At 34.9% G+C, this 21,897-nt stretch overlaps 1 protein-coding gene across 10 annotated transcripts in view; it reads right to left on the reverse strand.

Annotated features, from left to right (window-relative positions):
• Nucleotides 1–21,897, reverse strand: part of LOC148301102 (uncharacterized) — a 154,132-nt gene that overhangs the window by 12,572 nt on the left and 119,663 nt on the right. For all 10 annotated transcript variants that reach the window (XM_088273827.1, XM_088273821.1, XM_088273822.1 and 7 more), the window contains one exon: nt 8,763–8,811. In XM_088273827.1, the coding sequence (XP_088129953.1) occupies nt 8,763–8,811 (49 nt within the window). The remainder of the gene's footprint in view (nt 1–8,762; nt 8,812–21,897) is intronic.

Genomic DNA, 21,897 nt, shown 5'->3' on the forward strand with positions numbered 1-21,897 from the left:
CAAGCACAGTTATTAAATCGTTAACCACTGTACTATAGAGGCAGACAATATGAGTAGAACATATGAAATTTATTTTAAAGAAATCTATTTTTTAATTAATATCATTCATGAGTGAAGATTTTAATGCAAAATAAATAATATTTTTCTATGAAAATACCGCGTAGCAAGACCCTCAATACTAATATTTAAGATTAACCCAAACATTCATTATTTGCAGTTATAAAACAGAAATAGTCATAATAGCTTTGTCAGTTCGTTGATAATAATGTTCACTATGATTTTGTCATTTTTCTTATGCTAATAATAATCAAATACCGTCATGTCTGCTTAGTTTACGGACTGTGTTATATGTTCAGAATTTTAATTTCATCCTCCATACCGGCGCGTGCCTAGGCGAGAAAACGTCAAACTGGAAACTCTCGTAATATCCTGTCTTCGCGAGACGTGTTGCCTCTTCTCTTTGCGGAACCATGAAGTGTAAAGGTCTAGATACACATGCTGATTATTAACACAAAAGCATGCCACTTTAGAGCAATTGCTATACCCGACATCGGATCCGTAATAGTTCATAATAAACTGTCACGAGAGTTGGTATCAGACATGAAAAGAGTAGTGAAGGAGATTGATACCATAAAGCAAGCTAGGATACAAAACGCCAAACCCTCTAGTGGAACTGTGGGTCTGCTGACGACAGTCAACAGTCCGGCTTTTCCTGAGGAGTGCAACGTGGTTTTCTCCTAGGAACGACCAAACGCTGACAAGTTCCCGATTGGCCCATTCCTCCTGTTCTCAACATAGATTAAAATAAAACATCTTTTTTAAGTTAGAAGAAATAAAATTCCACTTAAAACCTTGTAAAAAATAAGCAAGGTAAATAATAAATCCAATTCCCATCTAAGAAAAGAGCAGTTTCTACTTAGTGGTACTCGTATGTGTGTGTGGACCGAAAAACGAATGTTTGGATACGGGAAAAGACCGAGGTAACAGATGTGGCTCAAAGAATCGCGGAACAAAAGTGGAACTGAGCTGCCCATGTGGCACGTATGTCTGAGGCTGGATGGGCGAAAAAGGTGCTACCAGCAGTACGGGTGAGAGAGGCGTGCTCTGAGAGCGTCTCAACAGGTTCGCTAATGAGCATGCTAGTATCAATGTATGTAAACGAGCATACTGAACTCGGGCAAATACATACAGCTAGAGAACATAAGAGAACATAGAGAACATCGTCTTAAGCATACTTTATTACTGGCATGTCTTACTGTACCTTAAACCCTTTAAGTGGTACTGGGAGAATAGTTTCCCAGCATACCTATACGGAGTCACATATGTGTATCTGGGAAACAATTACCTTTATGATATTTACGCTGCCACCTCTGGGATGTCGGCAGAACTTATTTACCAAATGAAACAGACAAATCGAATAATATATATATATATAAATATATATATATATATATATATATATATATATATATATATATATATATATATATATATATATATATATATATATATATATATATATATGTATATGTATATATATATATATATATATATATATATATATATATATATATATATATATATATATATATATATATATATATATATATATATATATCTATATATATATTTTTAATACATAGTTTCCGAACTTCTGTCACTTAAAGGGTATTTAATCAGTATTTCTCAAAGTGGGCGATAACGCCCTCTTACGGACGCTTAAGGCCTAGAGAGGGGCGGTAAGGGGCCCAGAAAAAAATGGGGGGTGTTGATGTGGTTTAGGGGGGCTGCGGCTGAATAGTAATTTCATCTACTAAGTAATGAATGTCATTGTTGTTTTTGAGATGCGGTAAAATAAATTTTAAAAAATTAGGGGCGCTGAAAAAGAATTGATTTTCAAAGTGAGCGTTAGACGAAATAAGTTTGAGAACCACTGGGTTGAAGGATGCGAGAGAAGCGTCGCCAGAAGCCAGATGTGTAGCCGGTGGCATACGGCGTGACACCTACCCGTCGCGTCACCGCTTTGGGACCATTTCGCGGAATCGATCATCAGTCAATAAAATTGGACACTCAAACGAAAGACACGCGCCGTTAATGTTTGTGTGTGTGTTTGTAACATGTCCATGATCATATTTGAGCGAACCCAACCAAAAAAATCGTCTCGGGAAACCAAAATAGCGGTGCGCTGTAACACTTGAGTATAAAATGAGTTCTAAACTAGTATGTGAAATACTCGATACGTGTGGTCTTACACCCTTTTAACTTTGTTCTATCCGTGTTAAAGAAAGAAAATGTATAACATTCGAGACAAATATTTTAATTAGTATTCCAAAGTCCAAAATGGTTATTTTTTTTTTAAATTCAACATTTGTATAATACTTACCACTTACTGAGTTTTATTTCATTACACACGACTACTTACGAAAACTACGGATGTTTTCATCTGCAGGTGAAAAGTAAAACATTACTTTTACTTCTGTTACATTCGAAACTTCTTCAAACCCTTATCCGCACACCAATGGTGCATAGGGCACTGCATCACATAAATACAGTGTTTTCTTGATCGTAAACACATGACGGAAAGGTGATCAGCCCTCCGCTCCAGTTACCAGTCCAGGGTAATATTGAATAAATATTAGAGTGTAAAAATCACTAATATTTAGTTGACCCCCTCTCGGGAATCTAACCCGGGACCTCCAGTGCGGCAGCCGAGCGTGCTGACCATCACACTACGGAGGCGGACAAAACTAGACTCACTTTCGAAACTAGTCGTGTGTAATGAAATAAAACTCATTAAGTGGTGTTATACAAGTGTTTAATTTTTTTAATAATCAACATGTCACTCCACAAAGTTGATGCCGAATCAATAAATAATATAAAAATTGTCATCATGAATATTTTATTTTTATTTTTATTAAATGTTCTTAATAAGTCAAATTATACTCGTATATAAAAATAATATCGTTTAATCGTATTTTTGTGACAACTTGACTATTTACAATCAAGGATTTGGTTGAGCTTATAATACCCACAGCATACAATGTACAATAAACACAAGTATAATAAATGGTATAAATATCGCTTACTCCTTTCAAGAACGTCATAAATCAAAAATTGTCCATTTTCAGTTGTGCATGTTTTTGGAATGCCCAGAAAATGTACTATATCCCAGCAAAAGATGCATATTTTTACTTAATATTTACCCGCTACAGGGCAGAAAATGTTATTTTTGCGTTTTGAAGAAAAGGCATTGTTTATTTTTTTTAAATATACCAAATATTTTTCAAATGGAAAAAAAACCTTCAGGTTTTACCTAAAATGATATGTTGCACAGTAAAAAGTTCAATAATTGGCCTGATGTTCATTTTTAACGCATTGTGTTATATTTTTAAACGTTAAAAACGTTCTCCTGAAAAATCAAGTTTATTGATTTATGACGTTCTTGAAAGGAGTGAGCGATATTTGAATGGATGGTCCGAGAAGCTACGAGTATAAAGACGCTCTAAATCACTGAACTTCCTGCGTTAAAACTTATGTTTACAATAATGTATAGGAATAGCTTACATACGATATTATACTTTATTACGACTTAATAGTCTCAATGGGGATTTTGCAAATTAAAAATAATTACCGGCGACGAATGTCGAACGATTCCAATTCACATTTTTTTCACAGGTAAATGATGCTTTTTATAGTATCGAATAATGTGGAAATAGAACCCGTTACGTATCTACCTCAAACTCTCATCCGCACCCCAATGGTGCATAGGGCACTGCATCATACATCATTAAAAGGATATTTCTAGCGTTTCTCGAGAATGTGAATATAATCCAGCATTCTGCCCTCACATACAAATGAAAGTGTTTCTGCTTAGTAATAATTAAAAAGCTTCTTGCATCTCACCATAGACGTCTCTACTGAAATTCTACTGAATTCAAGCACTATGTTTCGAATTCAAACAATATATTTATAAGTTCAGAGAATTTGAGTAGCGTGGTTGTGCATCATGGGCAGAATTGGTGAATATACACGTGTGTAAAGTGATCACTTAAACCAGCTTATCACGACCGTAAGCCCCGTAAATGCCCAGACTACCATATTCTTCTTCATCTATGTTGAGTTGTCAAAAAATAATTTAATAAATATTTTTGTTCGTGAATATAAAATTAATCCCACACATTCACGATTCGGTATGTTTATAATTGTAATAATTATTGAATGCAAATCGCTCACTCCTTTCAACAACGTCATATGTCAAAAAACTTGAATTTTCAGCAGATCGGTTTGAATGTTTAAAAATATGTATGAAAAGTATGAAAAGTAAATATCAAGACACCTATTGAACTTTTTACTGTGCAACAGATCTTTTTAGGTAAAACCTGAATGTTTTACTCCATTTGAAATATATTTAGTATATTTAAAAAAAATTTGAACAATACCTTTTCTTCAAAATGCAATAACAACACTTTCTGCCCTGTAGCGGGTAAATATTAAGTAAGAAATATGCCGCTTTTACTGGGATATAGTACATTTTCACGGCATTCCGAAAACATGCACAAATTAAAATTATCGATTTTTTATTTATGACGTTGTTGAAAGGAGTGAGCGAAATGTCATAGCACACGTTGTGAAATGCATCTAGATAAAATAAGGTATTGAGTGCCAAAATCATGTGGAACTTCTTATTACCGTTGCACAATGATAATCGCGCGAAGCGTAATCAAGACACTGATTGCAAAAAGCTACAAACATTGTGGCGATTTGTGTTAGTCGACTCCTACATGTGATATCTAACTATTTCCTGAAAATATAAAACCGATATATTTGGGGAAATATTAGTCATTGAAAAAAATTACTACAGTTAAAAATAATGTAAATATTACGCGCCAATCAAAATTAGAAATCAAAAAGGCAATATAATATTTAAAGTAAATTTATCAATTGTCGTTTTTATTAAGACCCAGTATGGAGGGTGGTATTAAACCAATATATATTTGGGAAAAAATAACAGTAGTTGAAAAAAATTGCAGTAGAGAAAAATATTGAAAATATTACGCGCCAATCAAAATTAGAAATCAAAGAGGCAAATATACAAAATTAAATATACAAACGCATAATATTTACAATATTTCTTACTACTGTAAATTAATCAATTGTCGTTTTTATAAAGATCGAGTATGGGAGGTGGTTATTGCTTTTAATTCACGACAAATAAGATTTTTTTAAATGTCACTATAACCGCACATCAAAATAATGACTACAGAATCTTAAATCGGCTTTAAATTATTTTTATTAAGGACAAATTTATATGTAGATCTACAAAATAATTCTAAAATGTTTAAGCGAATAAGTGGTTTTACATTATTGCAATTAATATTATGTTTCCCCGGAGTCTAGATCTAGACTGATCTTTGATCACCCTTGCGTAATTTACGATCAACATAATCTGTGCAGTGCCCTAGTTACAGATGTATTCGAATGGCATAAAGGTGTGATATGTAAGATTTTATGACAAATCTTACGACGTTTATGCGAGTAATCACTAGTACTGTCTTTTTATTCATTGATTTAGCGTTAAATTTGTAGAACTCCATTTCAATTTATGTATAGTATTAATGTTTAAATTAAACAAAGATTTTTTGAGTCTACTAAGCTGTATTTTAAAAACAAAAACACATACAAAAATTAATATTGTGACAATTTTTTCGCCTAGTTATGGCATTTTAAAACGAATTCGTTCAAAGCCTGGATTATCGGCAAACAATGTTATGTTGAGTGTTTGGTGGGATTGGAAGGGAATTGTCCATTAGGAGTTGTTGTAACCTAACGAAACCATAAATGCAGTCCTGTACTGTGCACAACTTGACCGTTTGAATGAAGCAATTCAGAAAGAACGACCAGAATTGGCCAACAGAATGGGAGTTGTGTTCCATCATGACAATATGCCCGGCCTCACACATCTCTGATGACTCTGAACTAATTGATGGTACTTGGTTGGAACGTTTTGATGCATCCACCATATAGTCCGGATCTTGCACTGTCTGTATATTATTTGTTTCGGTCTCTGTAAAAATCTCTTGATGGTAAAAAATTGGTCGACCGAAGAGCCGCTGAAAATCATTTGGCCAAGTTTTTCGATGATAAACCACAGAAGTTCTATTCCGATAGAATTATGAAGCTACCAAAAAAATGGCAAAAGGTCAAAAATAAAAGTGGTTAATACATACTTGATTAAATTAGATTTTCAATGAAGAAAATTTTTGTTCGAAGGTGTACCGAAAAACTGCACAGACTTTTTATATGACCCATTACATTCTACGTAGCATTTTAATAATACCTAACCCGTTTTAATATTATTTATTTATACAAAAATATCCATTAATTCTACTTTGTACAATATATTGAAAGTAACGTCAGTTTCAAATATAAAAATCACATCAAGTTATTATTAAAATGACGATTCCACAGATTTAGAGGTCATTCTTGTTGTTGAAAATATTAACACCGGCTGTGACCGACACATGGTACGTTTCAAAGGGAAGGTCACATCGAAACATCTTCACAAGATGTATATTTAGGAAAAATAAAGCACTGCCATAGAATATGACCCAACATTATGAACTGATCGCACTTAACAACGATGGGTAAGAAAGTTAATAATTTACTTTACAAAAAAATCTCAAACAACACCAAATACAAATTTATAAAACTACAAAAGATAATATTTCTATTTTGATCAACATTAATACTGACACGACGCGCATTTGACGATATTATATGTAATTATTTTAGTAAAATGAAAAAATGCATTTTTGAATAATCAAGTGAACGCAAGTGCATTGCAGATGCGAACAATTCGAGTACTAGGCCGGCATCGACCCCTGAACTGTTTGGTCACAAAAGCGGGAGGATATGCGAGGCGTTAATGATGAATGTCAACAAATGTCAGGAGACGAGGGCGCGCTAATGCGATCGCGTCCGGGAGGTGTGTCGTGTCACCTTTGCCGAGCAGCTCGGCCAGCCAGAGCTTCCAGGCGCCGCTGACCTCCTCGAACTCCTTGATGCGGTCGATGGGGTGCACGTCGAGCTCGGGCTGCGGCCCCCCGGCGGTGCGGTCCGAGTAGTACACGAGGTGCGGCGGGCCCGCCACGCTGGCCCAACTGGCCGCCTGCCCGGCCGGACCGATATAGCCCGCGCTCCGCTATTTTTACTGCGCCGGGGAGGGCGCTCCCGACCGACCCGCCTCGACACGTCCCGAGATGTCGCGCCTGTAGCGAACGAGGAAAGCCGCTCCAGGGCAGAAGGGACGACGACAACTGACACACGACTACGCGACACGCGACCACTCATTCAATGGCCCATGAAAAATATACAAAAAAACATTCTACATTTAGTTTTTTATTTATTTTTATTTTATTATTAGATCAATAGCGATTCGTGCTTCTAGTGCTGCAGCCGTAATAACTAAGCCGTGTTTTGGTATTGTCCCTTTCTTTAAGTTAACCGGACGAAGACTTTCGAGAAGCCCTTACTCCGTTTCAGGACGGTCTGTAATCTGGAAAATTGGCTAAGAAAAACACGAAAATACTTCATGAAAATGGAAACAATTGTTTATTCGATGTTTTGACCCCCGCTATCTGCAAATTGTACCCATATTCCTTGATTCAAGGTCAAGCCATTTTCGGAAGTCTTCATACGAAACAATGTGCTGCTCAGCAAGCGCATGGCTTACCGACGAAAACAAGTAGAGTTGAAAGGAGCCAAGTCTAGTGAATAAGGCGGGTGGGTAGAACCTCCAAGTTAATGTATTCGACGGTGCGTTGTCGTGGAGAAAAAAATAGCTGCTCGTGTATTTGCTGGTAGTCGGACATCTTGACATGCGTGAGATTGATCAGTTGCTGATGGAAGCGTTGAGCGTTGACAGATTCTCGCGGTTTTAGCAGCTCGTAGTAGACGATACCCTTCTGATCCAACCAAACACACAGCATTATTTTTTTTCCGAAGCGATCCGGTCTGGTGGACGATGACGCTGGTTCGCCGGGGTCAAACAACGATTTCATGCGCCTGGGATTCTTGAAAAATATCCACTTTTCGTCGTCAGTAAAAATTCGATTCCAAAATTGATTTATTTAGTGCGAGCAGCATTTCGCAGGTGTTGCGACGTCATCCTGCTGACTTTCGTCCAATTCGTCGCAATTCGGTGTCCTAACTCTAACTTTTTGCCGATTTTCTCGTTTCTGATTGCTCTAACTTTTTGCCGATTTTCTCGTTTCTGATTGCTCAATTCGAAATTGCCTCCGCTGAACCGAGATAACCAGACTTTTACTATGGGCATTGTCTGCGTAGGTCTCCAGACGCATCCCATGCGATTCGGCAGCAGATTTCTTGGAGTTATGGTGGCAAAGCTTAACTTTCCACACATTAACTTTTTTGACAGGATATACAAGGTATTTAGGCACTCCTTAAAACACTGAACGGGTATAACTAGTATAAATGGAAGGGACGTATCAATTAATTAACGTTATCTTTTATCGTATTATCCTATTTTAACTCTTCGTCGTACCTAATTTGTAATTTACTGGCGAAATGGATAAAAGTTTCTTTACAAACTCGTGTCACTGTTTTCCATCTGGTCTTTATTTCAGATGAATGTTTGAATCGTGCATCAGTAATGAGATATAAACAACGTGCGATATAACCGTAACATAAGTTAGTAATGTCATTATTCACAACTTGTAACATAAATAAATTATCATCCTTACCTAGATCGGTCACGCTCACTTTGTCGAGGAACGGATCAACCACAGGGAGCTGAAACAAATAAACACATAAGTTACACAGTGGTAATAAAAAATACGAACCGCAATATTGCCCGATATTCTCATATTTAACATTCCATCATAATGCAGCCTGTCTATTCGATATTCCAATTACTCAGAAATAATAGAACGTACATCAAATTTCTCTCACGCCAAAGTTCTTTCTGCAAGAATAACATATGTAGCAAGTGTTCATCGAATATTATGGTAACACAAATCTTACCACATATTTCTCTTCACTGTCAGTGAATTGCTTGGGTAGTAAAGCAAGTGTTCATCGAATATTATGGTAACACAAATCTTACCACATATTTCTCTTCACTGTCAGTGAATTGCTTGGGTAGTAAAGCAAGTGTTCATCGAATATTATGGTAACACAAATCTTACCACATATTTCTCTTCACTGTCAGTGAATTGCTTGGATTGTAATAATACATTAAACTACGATTTCCTTCATTATTTATTACATGACACGTTCGTTATAAGTCCACACCTACACAAGTACCTAGGTACGTTAGGGAAATTAATATTTCTCTTGCAATCAATAAATTAAAGAAATGTAAACAAATATCATCGCTTTATATAAAAAGTCGTTAAGTCTAAAATAAACCTATTAGATAAAAATAAATACTGCATCGATAAATTAATACGGTAAATAGTACAGATCTCTAAAAATAATTCAAATGAAACACGGCTCGATTGCGAACGACCGGTTCTTGAAGATCCGTTCATATATATTTTCATTTATTTTTCTTCATACACATAATTTCAAATTACAATTCACAACAATTTGCCCTAACTGGGTTTTCCCGTGCCGAGAACGCATTTCACAATACTTATTTATAAAATCATATGAAAAAACACTTGTTTGATGGTAATATACTAATATACTACCATTATTGTAAAAAAACATATAAAGTAAAAATGACTAACCACAAATTAAATGATTTGAATATTGAAAGCATTAATTTTGTGGATCATATTGATATATTATTTTGAGAAATAAAAATACTTTGTCTTATGATCCACTCACATTTTTATTAGCCAACTAGTTTCAGCAACAACCTGTTGCCCTCTTCAGGGTTTTATTCAAGTCTTAAATTAAACCCTGAAGAGGGCAAGAGCTTGTTGCCGAAACTAGTTGGTTACTAAAAATGTGAGTGGATCAAAACACAAAGTATTTTTATTTCTCGAAATAATATACAAATTAAATGCTTTAAATATTAATAATATTGAGAATATTTTTTCAGATCTACCCACTTCTATTGTCCATTTATGAATAGCTCTTTTATATTTAGTCTCGTTATAAAATGACTTTATAAATAGTGGAAGCAGGTTTTACACTTTTTGCATAATAATATAAGTTCTTTTGACCAAACGAGGGATATGGTACTTACTTCTACCCCCGCCGAGGGTAGTCTTTTTTTAACGAAGGCCTTAAACGTAGAAGTAGTTTCACGATAACCAAATTTTCCAACGACCCTTTTTGTGGGATGCCGATCTTGTCTTTGAATTCTTCCCCCTCGCCGGTACGACTTTTCTGACGAGAGACCCTCGTTCAATTGAAACGGTCTTAATGATCGCTTAAGTGACACAGATCCACTTATGCGGAATTTCTGAACTATCAGATCCTACACGTCCTCAATTTGAACGCGGAATCGGGCGGAAATCCTATGGAATAATGTATTAATAAAGATAGATATTAATAAAGATAGAATAAAAAAGATAGTAATAAAAGCCTCAACCCTAAGTTTTTCTTTGTACCTTCATCCCTAAATTCCTTTTTCCATTGCCTTCCTTATTATCATCAATCGTAATTAATGTTTTTTTTATGTTCAAGTACTATCTAATCTCAGATTGCAAACAGCTATATAAGGTATCAAACGTTTTGACCGATATCACCAGTCTGTTTTTGGTTGGTTGGAAGATATAGCTTTTTAGTAATAAACCCGTCAATGTACTTATATATTTTCAGTACATGAACCTTAAATAAATAAATAAAACCCAAGTTCTACTGACAACGTATAAAGGGGGATTCTAAAAATTCAATTTCAGAACGCGGACGACGACGCAAGAGGTCGGTCGTGCCTAGCGCGCAATTAAAAAAAATAATGGAATTCGAGTTTTTTTTAGGAAATATGTTGATGGAAACAATATTTTTATAACATTTTTTCACTTCTAACCTTTCAATATCTTTTATTTTCAAAATCTAATAATTATTTCGAAGAAAAACATATTTTATCAATGCAAAAACGGTGTTTTAAAAAACATCAATCAAGTAAAATGTTACCTGGAATTAGAGAAAAATTAAGTTGTGCGAATACTGGGCCCTTATACCGATATACGACATTATTTAATTGCTCTGCGGTTTGTCGAAGGTACTGCTCCCTTCCCTCGATAATAATTAACATACGGATATTTTGCAACCACTTCAGGGAATTCCTAATCACTTTAGAGGACAGCGTAATGCACTCTGCCTGAAATGGGTCGCCGACAGTCCATCATATCACTTACTACAATTTACACATTATTTAAACATTAATGAAAGAGTCTTGAGTCGGAGTTTCTCAGTTCGAACCCGCTCTGCCTACATTTGATACCCATTTCTTATAATGAGCCGCTTAGGCTCACATAAATAGTTTTAAATTGAAGTATTTTTGTAAATAATAAATAAAGAAAATATTTCTTTTTTTAAATCAATTTTTTTTTCATTAATGAAATATATTGAAGCCAGATCTTCCAAATCGGATTCTTCTTAGTATAATCACCGAAAGCTAAGCTGGCATTATACACAATGGAGTCCTGGTTGCAATTCTGATATATTGAACTGAAGCATGGAGTTGGCAAAAGAAGGATGAAAGTAGACTTAATGCGTTCGCTCAGACAAACGTGCGACAAAACGATGTATGATTGATGTTCGAATCTTGAAATAAGAAAAGAATGCAAGGCTGAGATAAGCATTATAGGTAGAATTAAGAAAGGTGTGTTGAGAAGATGTGGATCGAATGAGTGAGAAAAGAACGGTGAAACAAATTCATGAAGCGAATGTAGTTGGAAAAAGGGGCATAGGAAGAGCGAGAAAAACTTGATATGATCAGGTATGTAAAATACTTGAAAGGGGTCCGGTCAGAAGTCGAAATAATCGACAGGTATGTGTGAGAAGATGTATGAATATGGAAGAGGCGAAGAAAGTTTGCAAAGTGGTGTGGCGTTGTATTCTCTCTGCCTACCCCTGCGGGGAAACGGCGTGATGGTTAGTAAGTTAGTCAAAAATAGAACCGTTCACAAAACATGCTTCGTTTTCTTTTTTTTTAAGAAATTAAAAAAAATAGAATACAGCCCTGTGTCTGACAAAATAAATCTTTCTATAACGCAAACATCTTTTAGTAAGAAGATTCGAGTAGGTATGCATATACTGAAAGACGAAGTTATGAATACAAATTAATACCCCCATACAATATTCAAGCTGGTAGTCGCCTGATAATGTAAAATAAAAAGGGCTCATTGAAAAAAATAAATTGAATACGAGGGCTGGAAAATAGGTCACCCTTCGACTGTAACATTTTCTAACCCACAGACACCGAGAGAAAAATAATTACCATTACCAATATTTATATTACTACACGTTCTAAAGTTTTCGTACACGTTGTAGGGTTTTTTTTTTAAATATTTATTATTTGCTTCAGAAAATTTTCCTTGCCTATCATGTACAAGGATTCATACCATTTTATTTGTCTCAAAAATGATATTGGATGTATATGGTTCACAATAAATTAATAAACTTGATCCCTAACACAATACAAAAGATACAATAGACACAATGAATTAAATTTCTTATATCAATCACGATCTGTCACACAGCTGATTTATTTGTATTATTGTCTCGTCCGATATTTTCTAAATAAGACACCACTAAATCTGATAGATCGTCCAATTGTCAACTGAAAAATTGGACATACCCACACTAAGTTACGGACATCTTGTGATGATGTGACGTCTCATCACATTCACAAGTAGAGTTAAGTCTTATTTTAAAACGGAAGAGGTATTCTCGAAATGCTCCATGGCCGTAAAAATTTGAGTCAATACATGCGCATTGAATGCATAAATTGAACCATGGTTCAATTTTTGTTTTTATGAAAAGTTTAAGGTTATATCTAAATTAAAACAATGTCCTGGTACTAACTCAAATGCATAAACATGTGAAGCATGGAATTCACAATATTTTGAGTGAGTCCAAATCTTTGTCCACAAATTTGGGTTTTGTCCGCTTATTTGAGTTATTTAAATATTGATATCTAACGAAGAATATAGAATTTCATTAATTGATTCGGTAGTCACTTTGTGGTCAAATCTATCCATTTATAATTTAAGGTTTTACTTAGTAAATACCACTATTAATTTTAAAATCACATCAATAAAAAAATCTTGACATAAATGACTCCTAAGTAGATTTTTTAACGAAGACTCAGACAAATTCAAAATACTATTAAAATATTTTAAAATAATGTTTGTAAAAACAGATCTGAAATTACGTAAACTTCGTGTCAAAACACATGTATGGAGACATGGTGCTTATCTGAAAGAGATAAGGATAGGCTGAATGCGTTCAAGATGTGGACCTATAGATGAATGCTAGGGATATCCTCGAGAGGGACCATATCTCGAATGACGACGTACTACGAAGAATCGAAGAAAGATGGACGAAAGAAAAACGCGCCATATAGATTTTTGGTCACGTGTTGCGACAGGAAGGTTTTCTACACCTGGTAAAAGAGGGAACCAACGCCAGAGGACGCCCACGCCGCGAATATCCGAGCGAGTTGTCCGAGGATATGGGCTGTTCAACGTATGAGAAGCTGAATAGGGTGGCGCATGATAGACCGGAATGGCGAAGCATTATTTAAGTCATTTATTACTGCAAACCAATCCACATACAGACATATTGTTTGGAAAATAAAAAAAAACTAAAGCAGTGCAGTTCAGTCGCTCTACTCTACCATATTTTATGTCCATATATACTCGTACAAAGTAAATTAAGCGTTTGTACAAGAGATAAGTTAATTACATATAAATTATAACAGAAAAGAGCATTTTAACTGCTTTAAACTAACATTCATTGACTCCGGGTAAATATACCTGCTAATACAACACAAGTTATGGAGAGCGAAATAATTATATATTTTCTGCAGTGTTGCATAAAAAAAAAAGTAATATGGAAAATGAGATAAAAAAAAGACAGTAGGGTTCAGTTCAAACGCTCTACACAAACATTCTTTGGCTTCTTACAAACAAAGTAGATACTCTGGTATTTACAACGTGAATCAACAAAAGATAAATAATTTGATTTTATCTGCAATGTCACATATTAGAAAACATATTGTATATGAAATAAAATAGACTCGTACAGCATTAGCAGGAGAAACTGTTTTTTTGCTCACAATCAGTACAAACACCTGAGATTATATTAATTGGCAAATACTTCTGTATTATACTAACTTAAAATTTATGATTTTCTAGAAGACGCTTGCACAGTTATTCTGTACATTGAATTTTTTATTTTTTATTTAATATAATAACATTTATTATACAATTTCTATACATTTCTTCCTAATACAATCTTATAATTTTAGTTGCGTTTAGCCTCTCCAAAAAGAGACTGAACTCTTGTGCTTGGAGAGGGTCTTTTTCTTCTTTTTTTGTTATTGTTTATAGTATCATATTATACATTATAAAAATATATATATATACAGTGGGTGGCCAAATTATTAGGGACACTTCGAATTTTCTGTAATTTTCATGTTCAAATGAATTTAATGAGCAAACAATTAGGTTTTTTAATTATTTTTTTATTGATTGGGGTGCTTTATTTAGAATTTAGAAACAATGTTATCAAACATTTAATAAAAGTAATTAATTTTTATCATAAAAAGCGATTATTCAAAAATTTCAGAAAAAACCGTAATATTTAGTAATAACACCCTTTGCTGCGATTACAACTTCCAAACGTCGGGGCATGCTTTCTATGCAGATTTTTATATTGTGCCGAAGATTAGGGTTACCATGCCATACTCTGATAAGGGTTTCTATCAGTAGCCGCTTGGTGGTGATGACTTTTTTAGCAATTTCCCGTTTCGTTAGCCTCCAAATGTTTTCAATGGGGTTCATATCCAGCACATTGCCCGGGCAAGGCAAAACACATACTCATCAGACGTTTTTTTCAGCCAGGAATGCGGTAACACTCCTGGTTTTATGACATGGTACCAATTCATGCATAAACACATACTCTTCATCACCAGGGAACCATTCCTTAGCCTCGGCTGGAGCCGACTTTTCAGTACTCGCTGGTACTGGTCTTGCCTCATGGTCCCTTCCATGATATGGAAGCGTCCCATACCCTAAAATGAGATCATGGACCACAACATTATGCTAACAGGGTGTTTTTAGCCCTCTTTACCAGGCAGTCCAGGTGGAATTTTTCTCCTGGGCCCCGTCGGACGAATTAAGTTTTTCCCACCAAAATTTTAAATGTTGACTCTTCTTAGAAGCAGACCTATAAAGTATTACCATGATTGCAAAATTGTGTATTTTTTATTATCTTCTTATTTTATTAAACAAATGTAAGTCATAAATACTCGATTCCAATCCGAAACAGTCATATTCCGGAGTGCTCTGGCCCATAAGAGTCGTTTTTTCTTCATGGCCTCAGTCAGGCGTAGTTTTTTGGTTGGACGTCGACCAATTAGATTTACTTCGACTAACCGTCTCCAAACTGTCATTTTGGAGGCGTTGATTCCTACATCGCTTATCAACGTAGTGGACAATTAACACACGTTTTACGATTTTGGAAATAGATGTCCATGATTTTACGGTGACCACGCGGAGTGGTGATCGTTTTTCTGCCACTTTTTCAGACGCGGGCTGCTTCTAGAGGTGGGTTTTTATGAATTTTTCTTTTTATCCGGTTGACTCCTGACTTCGAAATACCTGTGAGTGCTGCTATCTCTCTTTAGAAATATGTGGAATGAAGTAGTTAGGTTGGTACTTCCCTACATTTTCTTGGAGATATGTCTTAAGACTTGCCCATACTTAAATTTAGAATATTAAGGTTCAATTCAAACTAAATTGAATTTTAATTAAAAATTAATTGAAATTAACTTATTTAATTAGCAAAACTAATAAATTATTAAGCAATACATAATTTTTTATAGTCTTGGACTCAAAAAACATACAGGAAAATGGTTTAAAAAAATATTAACAGAGCTCACACCAACACCATTTTTCACTAATTAACACTAAAATGAGAAAAAAAATTACTTCTTTGATATTTTGAAGCATTGCTACGTCTTAAAAACAATAATTATGATACCAGCAACCAAAATAAATAATATTTTTTAATTAGAACACATTTATTTGATCATGAAATTCATTTAAACTTGAAAATTACAAAAAGGACAAGTGTCCCTAATAATTTGGCCACCCACTGTATATATATATATATATATATATATATATATATATATATATATATATATATATATATATATATATATATATATATATATATATATATATATATATATATATTACAGGGGAACATATATATTTATGCGGTACGAGGTAGATATTATGTTCAGTTTTCTATTGTTTAGTCTGTATATGTTTGTAGTGTTAGTGTCTTTTATATTTTTAATTTCTAAAGGGAGGCTATTTTTTTATTCCTAAGTACATGTAATTTTGTTGGTACTGTTTTGGGTATTTTAAAATTGTTGTTTCAATCATTTTTCTCTTTGAAAGAGTATAGGGACGATGCAATTCAAGTTTCGCTCGAATACTGAAGCCTTGTTGCGTGGCAGGGAGATCGCCTGTAGCCCTGCATCTCGACGGGCTGCGGCCATTAAATCTCTATTTCGTTGGAAATGGGACGAAGACTTAACGAAACGGAAAACGCGGAACAGATAAGATTAGATTGACATAGATTTCAGGGGACGCTTTGACAAGTAGGCGACAATTTAATCTAGGCTCAATTTGTTATTAGGAATCATTTATACATTTAAATTGACTTGTTTGTCATGTTTATATCATCAAAATAATTTGAAAAATATTGTACTCATAAATATATTATATAATACAACAAATTCAAATGATTTATGATGGGTGACATTTATCCACCTAATTTTTTCATTTTACATTACACTCCTCTACGCGATCATACGTTGCTGTGGCTCAGTCAGGTTGAATAAAAAAGAAAGAAATTAGAAACCAAACTTTTAAAAATGTTTAATTTAGAATAGAATTTCCAATATGTTTAATTTCACAACGCTTGTGAAACAATCGAAAACATTGAAAATGCTAAGTGTCAGAGGCTGTCTGTGTTTGCTGTTGCCTTAAAAAAATGGCTGCCATTGCAATAAAAATATGTCTTTATAAACGCAAGTTTTACGTATAAAAAAAAACACGTCACATGTGTATATAAAAACACGCACCTATTCAAATGCAACGTTATATCGAAATTTCGAAGGAATCGATAAATTACTTTAGGAAATTAAAGATTTTTAACAAACTTAATACTTACTACGACTACTTACATTTTTATTTCTTTAGATTTTACGAAACGATGTAACGTGTCTCTCATATTGCATATAAATTTGCATTATTTTGGATTGATATAGCGTTATCTGGATTTTACAGTAAAATGAACATAAATTACAACAGTGAATTGAGAAATTAAAACAAGAAAAAGTTAAAACAGATAAATCAGTAAAAACAGTAAACGAACTTAAACGGATTTTGAAACAGTAAAAGGACGAAATAATAAATTCGTTCTTCCCAAGAAAGAAGACTTTCCATTCCTATCCATAAGTTATGGCTAGGAATGGAAAGTAACACATCATTCTTCAGTAATTCCTTCTCCGTCCAAGCGGCCAGACTATGGAATGAATTACCTCTCCGCGTAAACAAATGAACCTTCTCTAATAACTTTTAAGTAACATCTGAGACATTACTATTAATCATAAGAATCCTAACTGACCATCAAACCTCCTCCCTTAGTTTTTCCCTCTACCTCTTTCTCTAAACTCCTTTTTTCCTTTGCCTTCCTTATTGTCATCAATGTGTAATTTATGTTTTTTTTAATGTTCAAGTACTATCTACCCTCCGATTGCAAACAGCTATACATGGTATCAAACGTTTTGGTAAATATTACTAGTCTGTTTTTGGATGGTTGGAAGATTTTGCTTTTTAGCAATAAGCCCGCCAGTGTACTTATTTATTTTCTTTAAATATTTTTTTTAAGAGTCTATCTCTCTTACCCTTATCCGCACCCCAATGGTGCATAAGGCACTTCATCATATAAACTCAGTGTTATCTTGATCGCAATCACACGAAGAAAAGGTGATCAGCCCTTCGCTTCAGGTACCAGTCCAGGGTAATATTCAATAAATATTAGAGTGAAAAAATCACTTATGAAGAGTCTTATTGTCATCGTAAGCATCAAATTCAATAATAAATATTATTACGAAATTGCAATGAATATTCACGGATTTCCCAATCAATAATTGTAGAAAAACACGGAACAAACGTTCATTAAGCTGAATTCAAATACCCCATAAGCCGTGGAATTATTATAAAGCAGCTGAATTGGAACCCCCCATTCCTCTAATTAGCCATGTGTGTGCTCTCGCGTGGATGAATCTATTGTCTCGCGCGCCTACCCGGGCTCGTCCAATTGTCCGCAGCAATTGAAAACACGTTTACGGATGGGACAATAAAATTCTCGGTAGGATACAAACCAGACGATACTGGCAACACCTAAACTCTACAATACATAACTATGTACAACATTTTGAGTGTGTCCAAATACTTGTTCACAAAATCTGGATTATCTCCAATTACAGGAGTTATTTTCATATTATTTTTTGACATCTCATCAAAGATGTATATTGGTGAGATGTAATCTCAATTAATGGGTAGAATTGGTGAATGTTACACGTGTGTAAAGTGATCACTTAAACCAGCCTATGACGGTCGTCAGCCCCGTAAATGCCCAGACTTCCATATTCTTCTTCATCTTTGATGAGATGTCAAAAAATAATATGATTTTATCAATGATCATTTTGTCTTTATTGTCAATATAAAGTAAAAAGTAGACTCAACTTCCATGTCGATTTAATTACCATTGTTGAGAACAGATTCCGTTAAATGATGAAAGACGAGACTTTAAACACGTTTAGAAAACCTAAGTAAAATAATTCCCAACTGAATTCAGGAAAGCTATTAGATATTAGAATAGATGTCACCGTCAGAAATCCGTAATAAGCATTAAGAATTCAGCGGAAAAATATTTTTAGGCTAAGATACGTCTAAAATATTATTACACGTTATCTTGTAATCTGAAGTAAGTATCTAAAGTAATTAAAAACATAAATTTCATTTCTACATAAACTTAAAGTGCATTGACAGTAACCTAGATTATTTTTTATGTACCTGTGAATTAGTTTCCATGTGACTATTATTATTATCGTAACTAATCTGCTATTTTTTGTTGTAATATGTTATCAGAACTTATTTTGTTGTACGAGTAATATTTGTATTTTGATTTTCTCGCAAGTAAATAATTATAACAGAACTTGAGAAGATAATTACAATTTCAAAGTAAATTATAAGGTAGTTTATGGTTTATGTTTAATTTATAACCCACCCTGATGCTAATGTATAAATAATTGATGATACTTTAGAGGTTCCATTTCCGGGGATCAACGTGTAAGGAATCAACAGTCCGGAAGCTCAATTGTTGAAATCACTCATAATCGTACGCCGATTATTCCTTCACCGTCTAACTAAATATGAATGTCACAAATAGATGCATACCCAGGATACTTTTCTGACGATTCCTCTTCTGAGATCTATAGCGAACCTGGACATCCAACCGCCGGCATCGCCGGGGAAGGGGCGCGCTACCCGGTATTCCGGCGCCACGAACTCGGGAGCAGCCGCTCCTGTGCGGCGTTTCAGCGGAGCGAACTTGCGACCCGGAACTGCCAATCTGTCGACCAACTCCTCTCGGTCGAGACTCTCCCTGATTTCAACTAGCGCCGCCGGTTGCTCGGACACTGTTTCTTCCGAAGCACTCGCGTTGTAGCCGCGGGCCGCGGAGGAGCCGTAGTAAGCGGGCGTTGAGAATTTCCGCGGCGGAGGATCGTTCTTCAGTACGCGCCTCGTAGGAGAGGAGAACTTGCGCCGGGGCTCTCTCGGTGCGGCATCCGAACTCTTGGACGAGACGTTGGAGTTCTTGCGCGACGACTTGGACTCTTTGCGGAAGCGGTTCGAGTGGACTTTAGGAGCGGCCCAGAGCTGCGCGAGCCCCGCGCTCAGCTCGTGCGCCATGCTTTCGGGCGTCATGGCGGGCCTGCGACTAATAACTTACGATACAATTTGTAACTCAGTATACTGACGATAAGCCACTTAGCGAGTACTAGCGAACGTCATCTCGAGTGTAAGAAGTTATATATATAAGCATATATTTTTAATACGATTTATTCTTTATCTTTACAAAGATTAATTATCGATCGATAGAACGCTGCTTATCATCGAACATCGCTATTCAATTGATTTTAATTTAAAAGAAAACAACAAATTAATTTTAAATAACGCCAAGGCGCGTGGTCGCCACGCGTATCAGAAATGGAGAGTGACGAAATACAGCAGCAGGAACGATTTGTTTAATTTTATAATTACACACTCCCAGGAATCTTCCACAAGAGAAATCCATTTACGAGAAGTAACGTATTTACAGGACTCATCAATAATCATCACATGGAGTCTAATCAGAGGAGGATAATCATCACTTGGGCCGAGGAAATGTTGGATGTAAACAGATTTGCCTCATTAAGTAGTATGGAACCAAAACAAGATATCGATAATCCATTACAATTACCGATTAGCAAAATAATAATAATGTTTTTTTAAATAATATAGTAATTACTACTAATCCTCATAACGCAAAGTTACGAAATAAATCAATATGATTGATGGTAGTCTTAAAATTCCATCGGTTATTGCCTAATGTCCAGTGAAGTTAATAATTATTGTGATTAAAGAAAACAATATCTACAATAATAAATATTATTTTATAATTTCATACTGCCGAACAGATCCGTAAAGTGTCTCACGTCTTCCGGACTAACTTAACCCTAGATTACTAAACTACCTACGAGTGACGTTGTTACTAAACATTCGTAAACATACGATATAGAAATAAAATAGGAATATATAAGAAAATCAAAAACTTTAACTATTTTAGAAGTAACTGTAATAATAGTAGCAATAATCTTGGATGATTTATATAGTACAATTTTATTTAACATATAAAGCACTATATTCGTAAAATACTACCTCAAGGGCGCTTCAAATACTACTTTTTGTCAGATTTTTTACAAAAGCTTTTAATAACTTCTGGCAATTAAAAAGTATTTTTCTTCTTCTTCTTTTTATAGATCCTCAGGATCTGTATATGTCTGTCGCTCTTGATATGTTGACTGCCGGCTATCTCTCCACCTTTTTGGAGGTCTGCCTGGGGATCTACGTCCTTCAGGGTTTCCTTGAAGGGCGATACGTGGAAGTCTGTCTTCTGACATTCTGTTTACATACTCATTCCAGTATCGCCTTCGTTGTCGTCCCCACCTCACGATATCTTCCGTCTTACATGTGCTCCGGATATCAGCGGTTATAACACGGTCTTTTTTTTATTTTAGAAATATTATATTTATTCGAAATAAATTTACATGCCCAACAAAAATTGTAAAATCAACAGAATCGCTACTCTGCGAGAAAATAATTTAATGCTTCTTTATCTATTGACCTTAATATGTAATAAATTACGAGTGCTAGATAGTGAAATGTTTTAAATTAGGCAAAATATCAATTGTGCGCTTTGATGTATTGTATCATTTATATCGCTCTATCGAGTGGACATTTCGCTCACTCCTTTCAAGAACGTCATAAATCAAAAATCGACAATTTTAAGTTATGCATACTTTCGGAATGCCCAGAAAATGTACTATATCCCAGCAAAAGCGGC

Source organism: Brachycentrus maculatus, unplaced genomic scaffold, assembly GCF_059751285.1.
Source record: "Brachycentrus maculatus isolate JH-2025_06_01 unplaced genomic scaffold, ASM5975128v1 h1tg000608l, whole genome shotgun sequence".
In the NCBI taxonomy this organism is placed as follows: Eukaryota; Metazoa; Arthropoda; class Insecta; order Trichoptera; family Brachycentridae; genus Brachycentrus; species Brachycentrus maculatus.